The sequence below is a fragment of the Ambystoma mexicanum genome, chromosome 3q (assembly GCF_040938575.1).
Source record: "Ambystoma mexicanum isolate Mex_15411 chromosome 3q, UKY_AmexF1_1, whole genome shotgun sequence".
NCBI classification, from domain to species: domain Eukaryota; kingdom Metazoa; phylum Chordata; class Amphibia; order Caudata; family Ambystomatidae; genus Ambystoma; species Ambystoma mexicanum.
In genome coordinates this window covers 608,859,260-608,881,416 of record NC_090926.1, presented here as the reverse complement: position 1 = coordinate 608,881,416, position 22,157 = coordinate 608,859,260, and the positions used below count along the sequence as shown (strand labels likewise).

The 22,157-nt window shown below is 44.8% G+C and overlaps 1 protein-coding gene across 1 annotated transcript in view; it reads left to right on the top strand.

Annotated features, from left to right (window-relative positions):
- The first annotated feature begins 487 nt into the window (after nt 1-487).
- LOC138582825 (myosin-4) overlaps nt 488-22,157 on the top strand; it is a 48,094-nt gene continuing 26,424 nt past the window's right edge. The window contains exons 1-21 of the mRNA XM_069654489.1: nt 488-538; nt 945-1,000; nt 3,111-3,327; nt 3,415-3,558; nt 4,503-4,659; nt 5,909-5,936; nt 6,023-6,137; nt 7,993-8,085; nt 9,822-9,885; nt 9,978-10,076; nt 10,164-10,267; nt 13,653-13,791; nt 14,554-14,672; nt 14,766-14,915; nt 15,048-15,218; nt 15,782-16,088; nt 19,157-19,224; nt 19,312-19,399; nt 19,887-20,004; nt 21,207-21,330; nt 21,653-21,789. Of these exons, the coding sequence (XP_069510590.1) occupies nt 3,124-3,327; nt 3,415-3,558; nt 4,503-4,659; nt 5,909-5,936; nt 6,023-6,137; nt 7,993-8,085; nt 9,822-9,885; nt 9,978-10,076; nt 10,164-10,267; nt 13,653-13,791; nt 14,554-14,672; nt 14,766-14,915; nt 15,048-15,218; nt 15,782-16,088; nt 19,157-19,224; nt 19,312-19,399; nt 19,887-20,004; nt 21,207-21,330; nt 21,653-21,789 (2,429 nt within the window). The 5' untranslated portion in view covers nt 488-538; nt 945-1,000; nt 3,111-3,123. The remainder of the gene's footprint in view (nt 539-944; nt 1,001-3,110; nt 3,328-3,414; nt 3,559-4,502; nt 4,660-5,908; nt 5,937-6,022; nt 6,138-7,992; nt 8,086-9,821; nt 9,886-9,977; nt 10,077-10,163; nt 10,268-13,652; nt 13,792-14,553; nt 14,673-14,765; nt 14,916-15,047; nt 15,219-15,781; nt 16,089-19,156; nt 19,225-19,311; nt 19,400-19,886; nt 20,005-21,206; nt 21,331-21,652; nt 21,790-22,157) is intronic.

Genomic DNA, 22,157 nt, shown 5'->3' with positions numbered 1-22,157 from the left:
CCATCCCATTCGGACTCCAGAGGCCTGCATAGCCTGTTCCTGGAGTGCTTGCTTTGCTGTCATCCCTGCCGTTCCTGGTCCACAGTGCTGAAAAAATAACGATGCTAAGCTACACATAGTAAAAACAGTGCTCTTCTCGGAGTCAAGCCCCCAAGGTCATCTTCTCCTTGCAAGGCCTACGTCACGCTTAGCAAAGCTGCGGTCGTGGCTACGGATAGGTTCCATAGGACCCCTCCTGTTGCCTTCAGCAGGCAGCATCTGTGACCCCAGCATGCACATGACGGGTTTAAGTTGCCGCATCTCAGAAAGAAAGCATTGATGGAATCCATGAGGCCGCATTGCATGCATATGTCAGCCAATTATATCTCACTGAGACAGGATGGAGGGACATTATAGCCACTAGCATTTGACTTTCAAACACTTATAAAATGATTAACCAAATAGGGCGGCCAGCCATGCTGCGTTGGCAGATCTCCGTCTATAAAAGCCCTTTGGGAGGCTGGCAGCCCTTAATCCGTCACTGGCTCGTCTTCCAGAGGTAAGTGAGGACCACTCACGGGTTGTGGGCACTCGCTGATGACCAACAATATCCACGCACAGGTCATGTCCGCCATCCCTGCACTTTTTCCGCCTTTGCCGCTTTCTACTAAGCACTAGCGAATTATGAAGTGTGTGGAAAATGTGCACGATTGTCGCCTGACTTGTGAACTGCTCATGCTATAAGGAGGGTCTCTGCCAAGCATGCTGGCACCAGCTGTGCCCTCTAGGTGTAACCTAACACGCAGGGCCTGCAGTGCTTAGTTTTCAGACCAGCTAAAACATGAATGCCAGGGGGCTTTACTGTTTAATCCACACAATACTGTACCCATTGCCAGTGTGCAGCAGAGGTCGACACCATTGACAAACCACTAGCACTACAGTCGATTTCTTTTTTTATTTTTCAGCCTCGGGGTGCCCGGTGGTCGGTTCCGTTGTCTTTTGCATCTGGGAGGCAGTAAAGGTAAGAGGCTTCTAACACTCCATACAATGGCGCCTGTGCCCCAGGCAAAGTTCATTGCAGTTTGTTCTCATGTGGAAGCGCCGCAGCTCGCAGCCATTGCATTGCATCTCTCAGAGCTGTTACTGGGATGTAGTCTCACAGCCACTTCAGCGCACCAGATGACATCAGAGTAAGAAAAGAAAGATTTCTAGGAGGAATTTGGAAAGATTCAGATCTTCTTAATTTTGGATTCTGGCATTGCTTCAGCATCAACAGCTTCAGAAGGTCGCATGGAAGGTCCATGTGACGGAGCAACAGATCTAGTACCCATGTGCTCCTCAATTATTGTTGAGGTGTTGGTTACTGGCTGAGCATGTGAACCCCCACAATATTAGTGAATATGCAGAAGAATGTATGGCAAAGAAAACGTAAAGGAACACTTAGGCAGAGTAGGACAAACAGGTGGATGCCAAAAGGACAATTTCCCAGTCAGTATATGTCCTTGCATGACCATGACAGTACAGATAGAACAGGAAAAGTCATGCATCAGTATCTTGGAGTCAGTCAGCATGGATCAGAATTTCTGGAGGGACTGCAGTTCCCAAACCCACTTTTACAGGACAAGTGCCGCTGACACAGGGTGTGCTCCTGTGAGTATGTTTAACAGGGAATAGCTGTACAGATTAGCGCCCATCACAGAATATGAACGCATGCACAACATATATATATATATTGTTTATAGTAACTAAGTCCCCCCTGGCTCAGGATTGTTGACACAAAGCTCAATAAAAAAGGCACATATCTTGTCATAGGGTGTTCTAGCCCATACCAGCCATCATGTGAGCATGAGACGTAGCCAGGATTGGGAATTTATAGATTTTGGGTGGGCCTTGCCCACTCGGGCCCCACCCTGTCTACGCCTCTGATGTGCTAGCCATACAGGGATATCACAGACATTTTAAATCACTTTTCAAAATTGTAAGCTCTACGGCGGTCACCTTGGTGGTGGAATGGCTCAGCACACTATTCCCATCCCCCCTCAGCTTTCTGGCTACATATGAAGTGGATGAGGTCTACGCGTTGCCAATGAAGAACAGTACCGGCGGTATGCAGCCTTTTTACCACACGAAACTCCCCACAGATTGTTAGTATACCAATGGACTCAAACCCGGCCAAGGTTAACTCTAAAGCATCTCTATAATGTAGCGTTTTGAACCATTCGGCAATGCTGATTGCAAAGGATGCTGATGAATGAGCGTAATGTCTCATTAAACATTCCCGCTGCAGCCAATCACAACATATTAAACAAGATTGAAGGGCCCAATCATGGCTCAATAAACAAGGATGCCTCTATTGAAGCACTACCGCTTGAACCAAATCAGGCTTGTTTATACACGCCTAATTGTAATCATTAACATCTTCTTAAATTATCTATCTTTACACAGTCACGTCAGAGTGAGCAGTCTCGCTTTGACCCAATCACACCTGATGAAACCCATCTGATTACTTTACTCAATAACATTTAGTAAATCAGAACCAACCAGTTAAAAAGATGGCTCTCCAAAGAGAGTGTGTGTTTTGCTAAATACTAGGAACCTCTACTCGTCGAAATGTGACTTCAGTCTGTCCAGGTGGAGAGCTGGTCATGTGTTGGACTGATCATTTTGAGAGGCTGGTGTTGGCACAATCGGTCCCATATCATGCTCTTGCGGAAGGGAAAGTCCATCCAGTATTGTGCCTTCGACTCTTGAAGGTTGGTGTAGCATTGCTGGACTCAATCCCAAATCAGGATTATGATTCTCTAAATTTGATGGCGCTGGAGCAGGCCCCAACCCCCGATGTACAGGCCCGGTGCATATTACACCACGGCTGCTTAGATGTGAGGCTGGTACCTTTTCTGGGACCAATAAGACTAGATTGGAGTGAGTGAGGTCTGAGACTGGTTCCTCTAGGAGACTGAAGGATGGCGCCATTGATGGCTATTGTCAGTAACAGGGGTTATGACCGCTGCATCTCTGTGGGTATAAAGGGTTGGGTGTCATGAGTTAGGACGGTGTATATAGTGCACATTAAATCATACAAAGCTCGAATCACATATTTCACTGACAAGCATTTCTTTTTATTTCCAAAGGACTACTGCAGTCATGAGTTCAGACGCTGAAATGGCCGTCTTTGGCGAGGCGGCTCAGTTCCTCCGAAAGAGTGAGAAGGAAAGAATTGAGGACCAGAATAGGCCCTTTGATGCTAAGACCTCCTGCTTTGTGGGTGAGCCGAAGGAGCTGTACTTGAAGGGCACGCTCCAGAGTAAAGAAGGTGGAAAAGCCACCGTGAAAACTGTGGATGGCCAGGTAAGTGGCACTCGGATATATGCCTGTCCAATGAAATGCACCGAAGACCTCAGCTAACATGAATTCCCCTGGTTTTCTTGCTCCCAGACTCTCACTGTCAAGGATGACCAAGTCTTCCCGATGAACCCCCCCAAGTATGATAAAATTGAGGACATGGCTATGATGACCCACCTGAATGAAGCGACGGTGCTGTATAACCTCAAAGAGCGCTATGCAGCCTGGATGATCTATGTGAGTGCATCTGAATATTATAATGCTACTTTGACATGTCTAACCAAATATTCTAATCCAGAGAAGCAATCTAATGCTGCTACTGAGGGGGTCCAGGGACCCCAATCTCCCCCAGACAGAGAGCCTAGGTCTGGCATCACACCATGAGTCCTCTGTTGAAAGTGGCCACCCGTCTGCTTCTAAAACCTTGTGTTTAACTATGTGTTCCCTCCGCAGTCTCCTGATCATCACAGCCCCTCTGCATGAGACTTTCCAAACCCAGCACTCAGCGTCCATTTGCTGTTCCCTTTTTACATTTAGCTTTTCAGGGATCCACGCCAAACATGAAAATGAAGGCAGAAGTGTCTAATAAAAGTCCCACAAACTCTGGTTTCTCGACAAAGAAACATGTGCACAATTTGGCCGGTAAAACTTGATAAAGTAAGAATATTTGTATGAAATGTAGAGCCACAGTGCCAGAACGATTACTCTGGATACTCCTTATGCCAGAAATAGCACAAGTGGCCACGTCCCATTCTACCAAAAACACATGTTTTGCCAGTCACAAGACATCTACCTTCTGGGACAGGGCAATGCTGTCCCAAAAAGCTCTTCTGTCATAATCCTACTGTGCACGCATGGCACCTGTTTGTTAGCAGCTGGACATGGCTTGCGCCTTTTTAAAGACAGCTTGGTAATGTCAAGCAACTTTGCATGGGCTTTTGCTGTACATGAGGAATTGCTGACAGTAGTACTATAACCGCCAGCTGTGACGCAGTTAATCCCAGCGGCACTTTTATCGGACGCAGACTTTTACTCTGAGCTGTATTTTTCTCTTCTGTAGAGACTTTCTTTGTTACCTTGCTGCAGAAATTGGAAAAAGTTTCCATTCGGATTTGTTCCCCACTGAGGCATTCTCCGTTGCTGGAAATAATACCAGTTTGTTCTTTTCTGTTTTCCCTTAGACATACTCAGGGCTTTTCTGCGTCACTGTCAACCCCTACAAGTGGCTGCCAGTCTACAACCCTGAGGTGGTGACCGGCTACCGGGGCAAGAAGCGCCAGGAGGCCCCTCCACACATCTTCTCCATCTCGGACAACGCCTATCAGTTCATGCTGACTGGTGAGTACACCCATGAAACGAAGTACACCAAGCATGTTGCAGTGCAATGCACCAATTGGTGAGTTAGGCCCACAGAATCCTAGTAGGCCTTCTGTCTCCAAGTGTCACAGCGCCAAACAGTACACCTTGCTGGGCTATAAAGGGCAAAAGGCAAACACATTTGGTTTGACTCCACTTCTTTAGGAAAGGTTTCATGAAAAACAGCAAAAAGCGCAAACATCCTTATGTCCGGCGTATGTCTTGAAACTCGCCAGCTTTCATAACCACATTCGTCTGTTTATTTATGTATTCATCCATGCATTCGTACATACATGGTTTGCTCTATACACTGTGCAGCAGTTACCCCCCTCATTGTTCGTCATTGAGTGTCACATCAATGCTATTTAAGCAGGTGTTTGTGCAGCAACTACAGGAGTCAAGCTAAAGCTCAGTACTATTGATCTGACTAGTATTAGCATAATTGACCAAAAAACATTTGACCTAAAAAATTGTATCACATTTTTTTTACCTTTTTTCCGGTCAAATTTAATTCGATATATATATATGGTGGTGGGTAAGGATATAAATTAGGTTGAGGGGAAGTAGGGGCGGGGGTTGCGGGGGTCTCCCCCACATTTTAGACCAAAAAAAGGGTAAAATAAATTCGAATAAATGTTTTAGGTCAAATAGACCCAAACCATCGGATTGAGGCGGCATTGGATGGAGTCTAATATGTGCTCAGGAGCATTGATGTTACACAGCACCAGACTCCATTGGCCCGTCATTGCTTTCATTGGATAACCTCTGCTAGGGAATGGATTGGATGCCTGGGGCCAGTACTAGTCCAATACCCTTTTTGCATTTCTTGCTTAGCACCGACGCAATTCATACAGCGTTTAAAAGGTTTCGTTCAAGTCATCTGCCCAGTTTTGAATCCAAATATCAGTCACGGATGAACCGTTTGTTTCAAACATATGCTTGTTTTCTCCACAAGACGTTGGATGTTTTCATACCTCACGGCTGTTGTGACGGATTATCTAAAGGTAGTGTGTCTGCGCTAGGTCGGACAGAAGTACTGCTGAATCTTCCAGTTGCTTAAGCTGGCTCAACTTGCTTAAGCACCTGCTCAAACTATATGACTCCTGAAGGGGGCTAGAGCGCTTGAACCAAAAGGGAGTCCTAAGGGATCTGCTGTCATTATTAGGGGTGAATGAGCTGGCCCCTTCCTCTGCACCCCATGTGACTCTTTCCTATGGCTTTCTTTCCGTAGATCGCGAGAACCAGTCCATCCTGATTACGTAAGTGCGTTCCCCTTCATTTCCAGTCATGTGATGCGCTGTTCACTGGTATGTGTGAGTATAGTCTTTTTTCCTTTTCCCCACAGTGGAGAATCGGGTGCAGGGAAGACTGTGAACACGAAGCGTGTCATCCAGTACTTTGCATCAATTGCAGCCACCAGCGACAAGAAGAAGCAGGAGCCGACACCTGGAAAAATACAGGTATATGATATGATATGATATAATAGGTTAATTATAACACGCTTAATACCCAGAGGTTTACAAGCGCGGCCCCGGGATAGAACCTGTGTTGCTCCATGTAGTCTTGCTTCCAAGTCGAGCACGTTGCCCCTGAGCTTTCCTCCCGAGACGTTTGAGTAGTCTTGCAGGCTTCCTGCTTTAGAGCAACATAAGCACCCACGCAGCATCTCACACTTCTTGAAACATCAGCACTGTAAGTTAAAGTAAACTGTTCTTTGAATCAATACATGATTGTGCCAGGCCCATTTTGAGAACTTAATTTCCGTGTTTGCAGCCTGAAATATAGATAATGCCAACTTCCGTGTCCCATGGCTGTCTAGTGACTCCTGTCAACATCTCCTGCCAACTCAGAACCCCACACCTTCTACCTGACCAATAAACAGCGAATCTCTCATTCCATCCACGATTTTCCCACAGCATCTGCATCACGTGCCGCCTCCTGACCAATACCCGGTCCTTCTGTGCGTGTTGCCTGCGTGTGGCACCATCCAATGTGCCACCTTGTCAAAGGCAGCAACTCGAGACATATTGCCTACAGTATGGCGTATAGAAATGCCCACAAAATGACCAGGAAATAAAAGTCTATTGAATGTGCATGATTTAAAAAGGACATTTGCATCTATAGACCCAGACTCAGGTGCCCATAAGAGACATTGAAGGGCCAATGATGGAAGGTGTTGAAAGATTTTGCATTCTGAGATTTTGCATTTTTTCAAAAGAATGCAGGGACTTAGTAGCTTCATGGAGCATGAGCTCGGGCTGTACTAGGAGTTATGGGCCCTGAAGCCTTGGTTAAGCGCTCTTGCTGTGCTTGGGCCTTTAACTTGGTCTTCAGGGAGCATAACTCCCCGTATGGCCGTGGTCTAGTTCAGTAGAGCTTAAATATATTTCCTTACCATTGTTATGTTCCCTTAGCTTTGCCTGGGCCCATCGCTCGAGTGTGGGTCGATAAAACCTGTAATTATTCAGTGCACATGCACACATTTGTAAAAGAATAAGTGCCAGGTCCCAAATATTATTTAGCACTCCTGTGACACTGCGGGTGGGCAGTTCTCCACCACTGATGCCACCACCCATAGGTGCTGCCCACAGTGTCGACATATTTGGGGTTACACTACAGCTCGCAGCTGCTCATTCTGGTTGAGGGGTGCACTGACCATCACCACTTCATAATTGAAGTGAGACTGAGAAAATAAGTGCCGGGGCTCAAAAATAAGCGCCAGGGCTGAGCCCTGGGAAACACCCTCACAAATGAAGCACTGTCTATATGATGTACATTGTTGCACGAATTCAGTAGGATGAGAGCATAGCATACAGAAACTAAACATTCCAACATGTGGGGAACATTGTCCTTTGATTTATGACGCACGGCTTCTTGCCCCCCTTGCTCATATTATATGATAGACGTTGGGTCCTTCCTCCTCCACCACAGGTGGCACCTCTTTCCTTTCGCTGGACCTCATTTGTCTTGGACTCTTCCTAGCACTGATGGGTGCCAAGAGAAAGCATTAGTGCAGGGCCACAATGGAGGATCCTAGAATGCCCTCTTCTCAATGCCCTTAGAGATGATGCCTGCACGATGAGCACCCACTCTATAGCAAACCCCTCTGAGGCCACTTTCCATTGGATCGCTTCCCCACCACAGATCTCCCCCACTGAGGGAAACAGCACTGGGGAAGGGGATGAGCCTCAGGCGGGCTTATGAGTCCATTCCTTTATTTATTTGAGCTCAGGGGAGATGTCCAGAGATTCCAGGAAGAAAGGGTAATGAATGTTAAAACTGCTCTACTCTGTTTTGAAAATGTGCTTTTTCTAGGGCACCCTGGAGGATCAAATCATCTCAGCCAACCCACTGCTGGAAGCCTTCGGCAACGCCAAGACCGTGAGGAACGACAACTCCTCACGCTTTGTAAGTTCAAGACTCAGCCTCTCCGTTCTCCACACATAGAATTTTTCATATCACTGAAGTGCGTAGTTTCATGGTTGGTTGCACAGCCTGCAGCGCATGCACGTCTCGGTCTCTCGTGCACTCTCTTCTCTATACGTTCCTGACAGTCTTTCTTGCTCCCTTTTTTCCCATTCCTGTCTTTTACTCCCTCTCTTTTCTCTTCCTCTCTTCCTCTATCCTGAACCACCATGTGTTTTTTGCTCGCCTTATCTTTTGCCCCACCTCTCTCTTACTCCCACACATTCCCTCTCTCCCTGTCTTTTTCCATCCTGACCTCCCTCCATCTAGCTTGACTGCCACTCCCCCCTGCACTCTGCATGTCTTCCCCTCTCGGTTCCCCTCTCTCTTTCCCTCTTCTGGCACTAAGGGTGTCAGAATGTTTATTGCCACGTCACATACATATTTTACCTCACAAGTGTCTAAACAGTCAACTTGGCGATTGTCCTGGCAGTTGTCACAGTTAACCCAGGTCTTTGACAATATTGACTACTGCAATGCGGTTGTCTTAATGTTGCACTCTTTAGTAATGATACATGTGGCTTATTGCGGTCTTCTGGAACATTCCCTCACACAATTCTTTGACATATTAAGACTCCCTCGAGGTTCACTCATTCTCTCTAGCATGCTAGGAGCTTTCTCTATCAAACTTACACATAGCAGAGGGTCCTGCAAAGACGTTCATAGGAACGGAGCAGACAGACATTGGGGGACATTTGCATCGAATAGGAGGGTCCCGTTTCTAGCACCATGGTTCCCAGCAATGCCCTCATGCCGCCTGGTAGGCCCTGTAGAAGCATGTGTCTACCAACAGAGAAAGTCATCGGGATAGGAACGGAGCAGACAGACATTGGGGACATTTCCATCGAATAGGAGGGTCCCGTTTCTAGCACCATGGTTCCCAGCAATGCCCTCATGCCGCCTGGTAGGCCCTGTAGAAGCATGTGTCTACCAACAGAGAAAGTCATCGGGATAGGAACGGAGCAGACAGACATTGGGGGATATTTGCATGGAATAGGAGGGTCCCATTTCTAGCACCATGGTTCCCAGCAATGCCCTCATGCTGCCTGGTAGGCCCTGTAGAAGCATGTGTCTACCAACAGAGAAAGTCATCAGGCTCCCGGCACAGATAGGTCAGGGCATTACTGGCTAATGCGTATTTAATTTATTAGAGGCGGTTGCAATGCACCCTGGCTTTAGTGTACTACTTGCACTGATCATAAGCCCCCTAAGAATTCTAAGCACCATGCCAATCTGCCAGTCAAAGTGTGAGCATGCCAATGATGGGGAGCGATGCCATCATGTGCACGCTGAACAGCTCCGGAACACCCGCAGGCCCTCCATCAGGAATCCCTCTCACATAGTTCCCTGGAAACACTGGCAATGGGCAGAGCAGAGACTGGGGGCGCGGGAAAGCAGGGCGTGATGGGGTGGTAGATTCATATACTAAAGGCATCATCATCCTTGCAGCTGATCATTAAAGTTAGTTCTTGTCCCTTACACTCTTTCTGCCTCTTCGCGAGTGACTGGCGTCCGTCCATACGTTGGGTGAGGGCAAATATCTGTGTTAATGACCAGCTATTTGGGCAATAACACTACCTTACTAGGCATCAGAGATAAAAAAGAATGTATTTGAAAGAAATGTATGGAAAAAGCAGATGACTTTATAACGCAACTCTGGCCTTGCTATAATTCCACAGGGTAAATTCATCAGGATTCATTTTGGGGCTACAGGAAAACTGGCCTCTGCTGATATTGAAACATGTAAGTCAACACATATAAATATAGTCTTAGAGCCACTTCTGTGATTTGAATCCCGAAGACTATTAACACACTGATTGTCTGTAATCTTCTAGATCTTCTGGAAAAATCCAGAGTAACATTCCAGCTGTCAGCAGAAAGAAGCTACCACATCTTCTACCAGGTCATGTGCAACAAGAAGCCGGAGCTCATAGGTGGGTATTCGCTGTGAATGTCCATGGCGGCCCAAAGCTATTGTCTGAGCTACGCCTGACCTCTATGTACAATGTTATGCCTTGCAGACATGCTGCTCATCACCACCAATCCCTACGATTTCGGATTTGTGAGCCAAGGCGAAATCAGTGTCGCCAGCATTGATGACCAGGAGGAATTGATGGCTACTGATGTAAGTGTTCTTTTTGTCATTTGATTCTCCATAAATAATTGAATGTATTGAATGCCCTTGCTGAGCGTAATGGGCTTTTATTTTTCCTATGTGTCTGGATCAATGGCAGTAAACACACCAGTTCCATTGAGCTACATACATTAGCCTTGTCTTACCTTGTTGCCTCACCGTTGCCTACCATCGCCATTGCTAATTGTCCTGTCCTTGTTCTTCTGGTGGAATATCCCTCGCCTCACTGTTTAATATCTATTAGGGCCCCCTGGAGGTTCTACTGCTTGGTCTGGTTACTTATTGTTGTCCCACTGCCCTCTCATTCTGAACTTAGAACTTTCTTTAAAAAATATAAATATTTATTTATAAGGTTCACCTCAAAATCAGTACAAAAAGCAGGTCAAGCAAAATAGGCATTGGGTCCGGGAGTGCATTAACGGAGGCAGCATAGTTTCACAACATAAATGACACCATAATTATATTAGTCGCTCACAATGCATACAGAAACAGACATAAAATAATACATTGGAACAGAAAGGTTAGCAAAGCAAAAAACAAGAAGGGCGGTCAGCACCCCTTCCCTTCCCATCAAGACAACCCATCAGAGAATACTGCTGCAAGCTGTCCAGTTTACTAACTTAGAACTTTCTGACTTATAACACAGCCCCCTAAGAGGTAAAAGCATATTGACCAACAACCGGAGGATGGTTTACTTAAAGGCCAATGGACAACCTGGATGTTAAGCAATATTCACTACAAACATTAGGATACTGTGACCCACTTTGCAGTTCCTCACTATATGTTGCGCTGACACGTTTCCCATTGAATTGGGAAGATGAATTATTGATCTAGATATGAATATGATACACATTCTAAAATTAAATGCAACTTTTATGATGGCTTTCCGCCAGTGCCCATCGATACAAAACAGGGAGCATTTGAGAAAGTTTCACTATGATCAGACATTGCCAGGATGCCCATTTCGCTACATGCACCCTGCATGAAGCCTGAACATGATCACCAGTGGAGCCCTTGCTCCAGCGGCACCACCGCTCCACTGCCCCTGTCTTTCCCGAGGGCACTGTTCACATATTGCTACATAACAGTTTATATGTTGCTGTACATATTGCAATCCAACATGCATTTAATATCAAGGGTGAACTACCACGTTCACGGCATTCGAAATATAATTTGGAGAATTAAGACATACAATACGAAGGAGTAAATGAGGTCTACGAAAGACAGTGACAATCAATGTATATTTGTAATTTCATGTATTATTAAAACACATTGAGACATTATAACTATAACATGGAGCCTTCCTAACAAACTTAAATACACCACCTGCCAAATACAATAAAACCATCATTAAATTTCTCCCCAAATCCCGCGCGTCAGGCTTCCCCAACAAGCCGTACTTCCTATCTCTTGACTAGCTGGGATCCGGGAAAGGCCACCCAAGCATAGAGGTAGAGGCTTCTTTTCAGAATTGAATTGTTGGCTGTTCTATTTCCTTTGGCAGGTTCCAAGGCAAAATAAAGGCATGCTTCCTGGACCTCTGAGATGGGGTCCTGTGGAGAGCCAGTAGATCTCTATTGCCATCAATGGTGGCATGGCACTTTGCCACAGGGAAGGGGTAATGGTTCGGATAAATAAGATGGCGAGTAAATGTAGATAACCTGCTACAGATACCCAGGGCCTGCAAGTGCATCCTACTTCTGATGGCGAGCCAATGAAGTTGGTACAAAGGCAGAGTCATGTGGTGAAATGCTACTTTTCACATGATTAGTCTGGCTGCTGAGCTCTGATGGACCGCAGGCTCGTTTTCAGCTCGTTTGGTGCGACTTCTGTAACCTAGGTAGAAGATGAATAGGGCCTAATCCAGGGCTCCAAGGTCTGTCAGAGGAAAACCATGTTTATATCCTAACCAACAAAGGATGTTGGAGGAATAACACATGAACAGTAGTGGCATATACGTGTGTAAGTATGGATGTATGTATGGCCTGTTTCCACTCAAAGGGGACCCCGCAAGCACTGTACAACAGAAGACCAGGGGTATAACCTAGAGCCAGGAATCAGGTAGGAAAAGGTAGGGAGAGTAGAGTCTCCATTTCCTTCATGAAATTCAAGAGCTGTCCTGATGTTCGTCAATTGTTTTTACCATCTCAAAGTTTGTGTACCAAAAAATTGCTCGCTTTCTTTTTACTCCAGTTTGCATTTCTTATTTACAAACTGGTAATGACAAGGCTTGCTACATTGACCTTTGGAGGCTGTGGTAGCAACATTCTGCCTTTTACTTTTACAAGGATCCATACGAAACCCCAGGGATGCCATCACAGGTTTTTAATCTTAGGTGGCAGCCAACTCCAGCAAGAATTCTTTCTAGGATCATCAGCCACTATGAGCTCGATTTTAGAAGGGTTCGACTTGATGCAATGCCTATCTACCTAATCTTTCACTATTTAGAAACCCCAGTAGATTCTTAATACCTTAGAGACTCCCATGACCCCTTAACATAATGTATGCCCGCAAGGGGTGATGGTAGTTGTAGTCTAAAACACCTGAACAGCCAAATGTTTCAGGCTCCTGTCCCAGCAGCTTCATGTACTGATTGAACACAGATGAAAAGACAAACCCTTGGGGAACTCTCAGGTCAGGGGCTTGCAATCAGATCTTGGTGATGAAAGATGGACAATGTCATATACATATGTTGAAAAATCAGAGAGCCAAATCCGATGCAAAAGCCTCCAGTGAAATCTCCACTCTTATTCAATATGTAGAAATGTGTCCATGGACGTCAATATCAAACACTGCTGAGAGATTCAACAGCACAAGCAGAATCCCTGCCCACACCATCCTACTAGTGATGACGAGAAGGTCATCCAGGATGAGCAATGCAGCACTCTTCAGGCTACCTGCGTATTTAAACCCCGACCAAAACTCTTTCAAAGCTGCAACACAAAACACTATGCCTTTAAATATGGGTGAAATTAAGTTTCTTATAGGAGGCCGAAGAGGCAGGTGGGGGATAAATAGCCAGCTATATTTCCGGGACTAAGCCACAGAGCCGAGCTGCAGCAAAGCTTTTAGGAAACTTTACACATAAAGGTAAAAACAGGGACAAGCTGAATGTAATCGGAATGTAATAACAGGACCAGGGAGGGCATCCCCGAAGATGGAGGCTGGATGCTTTTTTGGTCATTTTGGCAATCACATATCAGCTGTCAAGCAAAATAAACTCTTTCTAGGTTTCACACTTACTAATAGTCATCCCTTCTTTGACATGTGCCCATTGGGGAGATACTTATAGTGAAACATCATATCCTCTTCTACATAGCACAGGGCATCTTGAAATATCTTGCTCACTGTTAATGGACACACCTTTTATGTGCAGAGCGCCATCGACATCCTGGGCTTTAACCCGGATGAGAAAGTGGGTATCTACAAGCTGACCGGCGCAGTGATGCACCACGGCAACATGAAGTTCAAGCAGAAGCAGCGAGAGGAGCAGGCAGAGCCTGACGGCACGGAAGGTATACATACATGCAAAGACGCGTCCCTTGGATCTTCTCAAACCCTCACCTTGACCCTCTATTCATGAGCTTTGTCATGCATTTTGTTAATTAAGAGGTCATTTGTAGGGTGCACTGTTAGTGTAGGCCCATGGAGGTCTGAAGACTGACCAATCAGATAATATATGGTAAATGTGAACAAATGCACTTTCAAAGAGATGCAGCCTCCTAGCCAGAGCACAGGTGTTAAGGCAATAGCCCCAGCCGTGTCATTGCTTCATTATTCCAGAGTAGGTGTTTGGTGATATTTATCTTGGCTATCCCCATAATCACTAAAACTATGTGCTGGTGACATAGGTAGTACTTGGGTGCCAGTTGACCATGTGCAGCTCTGCAACGGTCAGCTGACAGTAGAATTGAGGCTGCAGCAGCTTGCTCTGGGGCACTAGTGAGAAAGGTGCACATCTAGGATAGGAACATTCTCCCCCGAGTCATGTAAAGCTGTTCTGTACATGTTTGGTAGACATGCTCAGTCATTCTATGTGAACTAGTTTACTGTAAATAACTTTGAATTAAGAGGCATCTGCTGATGGGGAAGATCACTGGAAGTGAACTGCTGGGGACAGCAAAAAAGGTAAAACCATTACAAGACTTTCTAGTTCTCACCAGTCCGATCACTATTTGGGTGGATTTTGCAGTAAAGTACCTTTCGTGCAGTTTCGTGGAATATATAGTTTACAGTGTTCCAAAAACTCCCTTATAATCCTATAACCTTAATTGCAGTGGCTGACAAGATCGCCTACCTGATGGGTCTGAACTCTGCAGATCTGCTGAAGGCTCTCTGCTACCCACGAGTGAAGGTCGGGAATGAATACGTCACCAAAGGTCAAACTGTCGCCCAGGTACAGTAGCGTCACCCCCATTTGCTTTGTGAAACCCAAGGTGTTCTGAAAACCAAAGAAATACTCATTGACGCTACAATTCTCTCTGATCAGGTGTACAACAATGTCGGTGCTTTGGCCAAATCTGTCTATGAGAAAATGTTCTTGTGGATGGTCCTTCGCATCAACCAGCAGCTGGACACGAAGCAACCGCGACAGCACTTCATTGGCGTCCTGGACATTGCTGGCTTTGAAATCTTTGATGTAAGTAAATTATGCGATCACTGCAGTTGTACCGTACAAATGCTAAAGTGTTGCTATATTAGATGCATGGAAAAGCACAATGTTTGCATCTTTTTCAAATCCACTAAACTATCCTGTATCTTAAATGTTCAGTTCAACACCCTGGAGCAGCTGTGCATCAACTTCACCAATGAGAAGCTGCAACAGTTCTTCAACCACCACATGTTCGTCCTGGAGCAGGAGGAGTACAAGAAGGAAGGCATTGAGTGGGAGTTCATCGACTTTGGCATGGACCTGGCCGCCTGCATTGAGCTCATTGAGAAGGTATGGTTAATGCTTTGGATGAGTCACATTTCACGACAGACTTTTCCCCGTAAGTGATCATTGGATCCCAATCAATGTTACTTCAACTAAAATCCTCAAGCAACAATGCAAATGATAATTCTCATATACAATCTTGGCTTGAGACTCAACATCTGGAGGCCCTTATTCGTATCCCTATTTTCACAGATGTCCTACCCTCATTTTATTACATATCAATGTGTGGGACAAACTTCCATCCTCCCATATTTTTTGTTAATCAGAAAAAAGCATGCACATCATAACACTATTCTCATTTTGGCCGTTATTATTGTTTTGAGAATTTGACCAAATTACTAATACTGCCATTTCCAACAACATAGTAAATATCAGTGGGCATAGTTTTTCATGTTACCGGTACTATCCTGCTGCTAATTAGTAGGCTGATAAAGATGGCAACTAAGGGGTTTCTGCTATCCCATACTGCATAAATAATTCCTTAATTTTGAATCTGAGGTGGACTGTCATGAACCTTTTCAGGAACATTTTAGTTATAGGCCCTTTCTATGTTTTCTCCCATCCTCTAGCCCATGGGCATCTTCTCCATCCTGGAAGAGGAGTGCATGTTCCCTAAGGCTACAGACACATCCTTCAAAAACAAACTCTATGACCAGCATCTGGGCAAGTGCAACAACTTCCAGAAGCCTAAGCCTACCAAGGGCAAGGCCGAGGCCCATTTCTCCCTTGTGCACTACGCCGGCACCGTGGACTACAACATCACCGGCTGGCTGGAGAAGAACAAGGACCCACTGAACGACTCTGTGATCCAGCTCTACCAGAAGGCGTCCGTGAAGCTCTTGGCTTTCCTCTACTCCTCATACGGTGCTGAAGCAGGTACTTTATGTTACATGCTTTCAGACTATTAAGAAGTGTGTATTAAAGTATTACACTCCATGATGTGACAGAGTGCTGGATCTGCCAGGATTCTATGTGAATCATATACTCAATAAGTGGAAATGTAAGTCGTGTGGTCTGGGACTAGGTTAAGGTTCGAGACTATGCGTGCATTCGTAGAAAGGTGAATAGATGATTTTTCAACAGCTTGCAAAATGCTGTGTGGTCTGTAGTAGAAGAGAGGCTCTTTAAAAGATTGACACATGGTTGAGCCCCAGGAGCAATAGTCGACTGAGCCCCAGAAGGAGAGTTCACATGCAGCCTCATTCACACAGCCCATATAGTCAGTGAAAGAGTTTGATCACTACTTTATCATAATTATAATTACTGAATCTGTACAATCAGGCTGTTACATTCAGGTGCTTATCCAACCCTTCCTACGTAAGAGACACATCCTGGAGCCATTTCTTCCGTGTGCTGAAAGGCATGGGATCCCAAAAGAGCCCAACTGTTTGTTTGTGACTTTCACTTCACAGATGTGTTGCATCAGGAGTGAAATGATGACCTTGACAAAGATGGTGGCTATCATCTCCTTGTTCACTTTTACAGACAATATTGTTTTATTTCTTTCTGGCACTGAAAAGTGGGAACTGTCCACAGAAATCAATCCGTTCGGTTGTAATCGAAATAATGATCAACGTGAATGGGCTTGAGGATTACCCTCAAGGAGTGGAAACTCCCAGTGCCTGCTGCGGTTTCGGTGAACATGCGAGGGATCCCCTGAAGGCATTCAACAGAATGGCATGGATGCAGGCGAAAGAGTTGAATGACCTTGTTCCATGCTTTTCCTCAAAATTCATGCATATCAGAATGAAGGCCTCAGTGGAGTGTTCTGATGAGAAATTGTGAAGCAGGCTTTACTGCCCTGGGTTGGTAATTGATAATTGTAATGTCTTAATTAGAAACCAAGGGCCTTATACATGCATGGACCTTAGCATTTCATCCAATCAGGGTTCAAGCATCCACTACCACTAGCCCATTCATTGTGCAGATTTGTGGAACTGAATGTGTTGCTTATTAATTGCGATCAGGTGACAAGAGCATGCGTCATCCCTTCTGAGCACCCTAAAGGTCTTTAGACAGGGGCATCCCAGTTTAGGGCTGGAAATTGAAGGATGAAGATCAGCAATTGACCAGACTCTTTGCCTCTTTACCTATGAGCCTTCACTTTTGTCTTTCTCCCTGTTGCACTTGTGCATACCCCAAGCCTCCTAGTTACTGTATCGTCTCTCCACACTGTGCCACTACATATAATTCCTTCACTCCTGCTCCTCCTACTCGCCTCTCCCTACCCTTTCTCAAATCACGCTACAACTTCCCCCTTTTTCTATACCTATTATAAAACTCACAACTCGAAACTCCCACTACTCATTCTCTTTCCCACGTCCTTCCAACAAACAAAGCTGACGGGTTAACCATACCTCCTCTAAAACCTATCCACATCACCTCTCTTCCTCTGAGACTGAACTTCTCTACTCTTTCTTACCTCCTCAACTGAACATTGTACTCTGGAATGCTCAATCAGTATGCAACACAACTTCCTTTATCACTGCCTACTTTCACGCCATATCTCCTCCCCTAGGCCTTCTTGCTATCACTGAAATCTGGATTTCTCCATTTGACACTGCCACTCTGGCAGCCCTATATGACTACAATCTATCCTTCATTCACTCTCCTCGACAGACACCTACCCTCTTCCTGCCTCAATGCCTCCCAAATCTCCAATGCCACGTCCTCTCCTACCTCCTTTCAATTCACAATCTCTACTATTGCTCTGCCTCACTCAGTTCACATCATCTTCGTCTATCGCCCTATTGGTTGCGCTGGACCATTCTTGGATGATCTTGGGCAACTGCTTGATTCTTTTTCCACCAAATCACCTCATTCTCTTAGGTGACTTTAACCTTCCATTTACGACGACTTCTCAGAAATCTGAACTTCAGTCCTTTCTTAGTGGCCGCGCTCTCCACTCTATCCATAACCTATCTACACACACACGGGGTAACTCTTTGGATCTCTTATTCACCTCCACCTGTCTCTCAGCCACTAACACTACTGTCACACCATGCATATCCGATCCCCTTGCAGCCCACACCTGCAGGCTATAAGTGTATGTTAAAGGGCCGACGTGGCTGTTGTTTCAACCTGGATGTTAACTTGGGCTTCCAGGCCATTAAGCGCCAGTTTAGGCCACAAGTGTAGACTATAAGGGAGAGTGATGGCATTGGATCGAGGTGCACGCTGGTAAGTGGGACATTTCAATATCTTCTGTTAGGTCAGGGGATGGTAACTGCACGTCCTTTTTAAATCTGGCTGCTAAGGATGCGATTCATCTGGCAGGTGCACTACTACCAGCTGCATCACAAACACTGCCAGAAATCCCTGGTCATCTGGCTGAAGGCGGTGTTGCCAATGAAGTGAACTCATTTTCACTCCCTTCAGGGGCATCACTGAGAAGTCACTGCAGGGGACAGTAGACAATGTTTGGTTTCCATCCAGCCCCTCCTTCTGCTTCTAAACAGCAATCAAAAGCTCAAATAATATATTTAAAGGTTGGCTGAGAGCAGTGGCAGGGTGCAGACCAGGTAGGGGCTTGTTGACTGCATACTGGGAGTAGGTTAGATGCATACCTTCTAATACTATTCTAATACTAAAGGAAACAATAGTGCTGTAAACCAGGCACATCTAAAACTCAACAAAATCAGACATAATGGGCTACTCTGACTACTCTATTTTAACACCTCCTAATCTCTCCTTTCTTCTCATGGTGCTATGCTTTGAATTGGACCCATAGAGTTGTATAACCTGGGTCTAATATCACTAAAGAAGGGTGAAAAGTACAGAAGTTCAACACTTGATGGCAAATAAGAACTGAATTGTCTGTAGCCCACTCGTTTTCCTGATTACTCTGCCACTTTTGATTCTATTTGGGTACCACTTTATCCTTCTTTTTACAATTGGAAATGATGACATCAATATGTTTACAATTGTCCCTGTTTTCTTTCAAGAGACCGGTGGCAAGAAGGCCGGCAAAAAGAAGGGTGGTTCTTTCCAGACGGTGTCTGCTCTGTTCAGGGTGAGCCATGCCACAGTATTCTTCTTCGTTGGTAAAACCAATGCCATTGTATGTGGTAAATGATGTCCTAATGCATTACACCCACAGGAAAACCTGAACAAATTGATGACCAACCTGAGAAGCACCCACCCTCACTTTGTGCGCTGCCTCATCCCCAATGAGACCAAGACACCAGGTTAGTACAAACATATGAAAACGGTGCAGGTCTTTATCCTTTTCAATACCCCAGTGAAATTGCATCATGGGTGTTTTGTACGCTAGTTTTACCATTTGACAGTCTATGTTTGGAGTAACCTTGACAAGGTAATTTAAAGCATTTCAGTCAATGCCTAACGTTTTCTTCAATGCAAGGACATAATAGACTCGTATAAAGTAGATTGATTCTACTGTTGTCTGAGCTGCCGAATTATGCATACATTTCAAGGTACAGATTTCCTTCATAGTTTGGTTATTTTGTGCCACATTTAATATGTCATCAAGGTCCATATGTAGATTAAGCGTTGAGGATTGCAGTAACTTGAGTCTGTATAATAAAGAAAATGAACAAACTGGTATTTGATATACAGCTTCTAAGACTCACAGATATTAAAAGACCCCTAATAAACACATTGCTCAGTGCTATATTCTGAATGTAAGTACGTCTTTATTTTGATCTCGTCCAGGTGCCATGGATCACCACCTGGTTATTCATCAGCTGAGGTGTAACGGGGTGCTGGAGGGCATCAGAATCTGCAGAAAGGGATTCCCCAGCAGAATCCTATATGGTGACTTCAAACAACGGTATATACTATATAGTAGAAAACTTCTTCAATCCTTGGCTTGAGGTGTTTTTGGTTTTGACAAATATTGATATGTAGCCTCAGTATCCTGGGTCGCCTCAGTAGTTCTGTCCGTTGACCCGTTTATAGTCATCGGTACCATTATTTGGTACCAGCAGAACTTGCTTTAATCTCCCGAGAGAGTACAGAGTGGTTGTTGGACAGTATTTTGCGATAGTGGTACTTCCATGATAATATTTGTTGCTTTTATACATTAGTGTTAAACTTCCTTCTAACTATTAAATACTCTGAAAATATGTATGCCAAAAACAAACTCTTTTATTGGTTCATTTAAAACCAAGAAAAGTCAAAGGTCTTCAGAAAATGTCTACCCACTGTAATGTGGACTATTTTGAACTAGCTCCCTAGGATTAACACCAACGCAAGCCCCTCCTCCTATTTTAATCTTTATCAAATGTATTTATTTATTGTTCGCTTGCTAGGTGCTTACACGAGAAGCAAATACGGTTTCAAAGCTCCCACAGGGCAAAAGTGAGGGGACAAAGGGATGTAAAAACCATTGAAATCCGTAACAATATTAATACAGTGGGCGGGAGAGGGGGAGACGAACCTACTATGCCTTGTGAGTGTTCTGAACGTGCAAGTGCAGAAGGGAGGAAGAATGGGATAGGTGCTGGGGTGCTCATGAGTGAGCAACAAATGAAGTGCAAGGTAAGGTAGGTGCGAGCCTACAGGGTGGGTGGAGGTTGAGGCGAGGCAAGTGCTGCGGATAGACAGAAGCTCGGAGGGGATTCGGTGTGGGAGGTCAGGGCCCTGTGGATGCAGGGTTTCTCAATAAAATACAAAATGGCATCATGGGGAACATCAACGGTAGTACGCCTAGTTAACCCGGTCATGACTTCCCCAATGCTTTGAGTTTCAAGTGTTTTGTTGCGATAAATCTGATCAATTTAACTAAACGTGAACGTTTTTGAGTTAATTTATGTATATATTATTGAAGAACAGGAGTGGACACAAAGGTGTCTCAGTCACACGAATAGGCAGCAAAAAATGAATATTACAGAAAAACAGAGTAGCCTGTTATAGAAGCATTTTAATTAAGAACATATGTTCGTGCAAGAGTGCAGAGTCCTACACTGAAAAGAGAGAGCTGGATAACCATGTATATCTTAAGCTATATTTCTGTCTCTTACATGATTCCAGCTACAAGATCTTAAATGCAAGTGCTATTCCTGAAGGGCAGTTTATCGACAGCAAGAAGGCTTCTGAGAAGCTTCTTGGATCCATTGATGTTGACCACACTCAATACAAATTTGGACACACAAAGGTACATTTTTTTATTAATGCTTTGCTAGTGACTGTGACCAGAAAAAACTCCAATGCACAACTAGTCCTCTTCTTCCACAGGTGGTTTCTGCTTGCCTGCGCTCAACGCCACTACTACATTTTGGCCTTCGTATTTGCACACATTATAAAGGAAACCTATAAGAATCTGCAATTGGACAGGAGAAATGTATTGCTGACGTGTCTGTTATTTATCCTATGGGATGTGTGTGTAACTGTGATCATGTTCTATTGTTGCTAGTAACCGTGATCATTGATGGTTGAGTTCACTATAGAGACTGTCACTTCCTCCCCACTCTCTACAGGTGTTTTTCAAAGCTGGCATTTTGGGTGTTCTTGAAGAGATGAGGGATGACCGCTTAGCCCAGCTCATCACCCGAACCCAGGCTATGTGCCGGGGCTTCCTCATGAGAGTTGAATTCCAAAAGATGATGGAAAGGAGGTAGGGCGTTTTATTTTTCTATTTTATTTTATTACAGATTCTTAATTGCCATATGACCCTGAGTACACAGGGGACCTACATAAGGTAAATCTACATACATCCAAGCTCTCCCTCCAAAATTAAAATAAGGTTCACAATCTAGATACAGTACATCGTTATTTACAATGTACGAATGCATTATATCACTGATGTCACAATGTCATCATAAATATGAATTTTCTGACCATATATTCATCTTCATAGTGATCATCGGCAATCACAGATCACTCCACTCAACCCAACCTCTCTCCTTATGGACGCTCCCGCTCCCTGGCTCTCTCTGTCCATCCCTGCTCCTCTGCTTCCCCGGCAGCCTTACTTGCAACCCT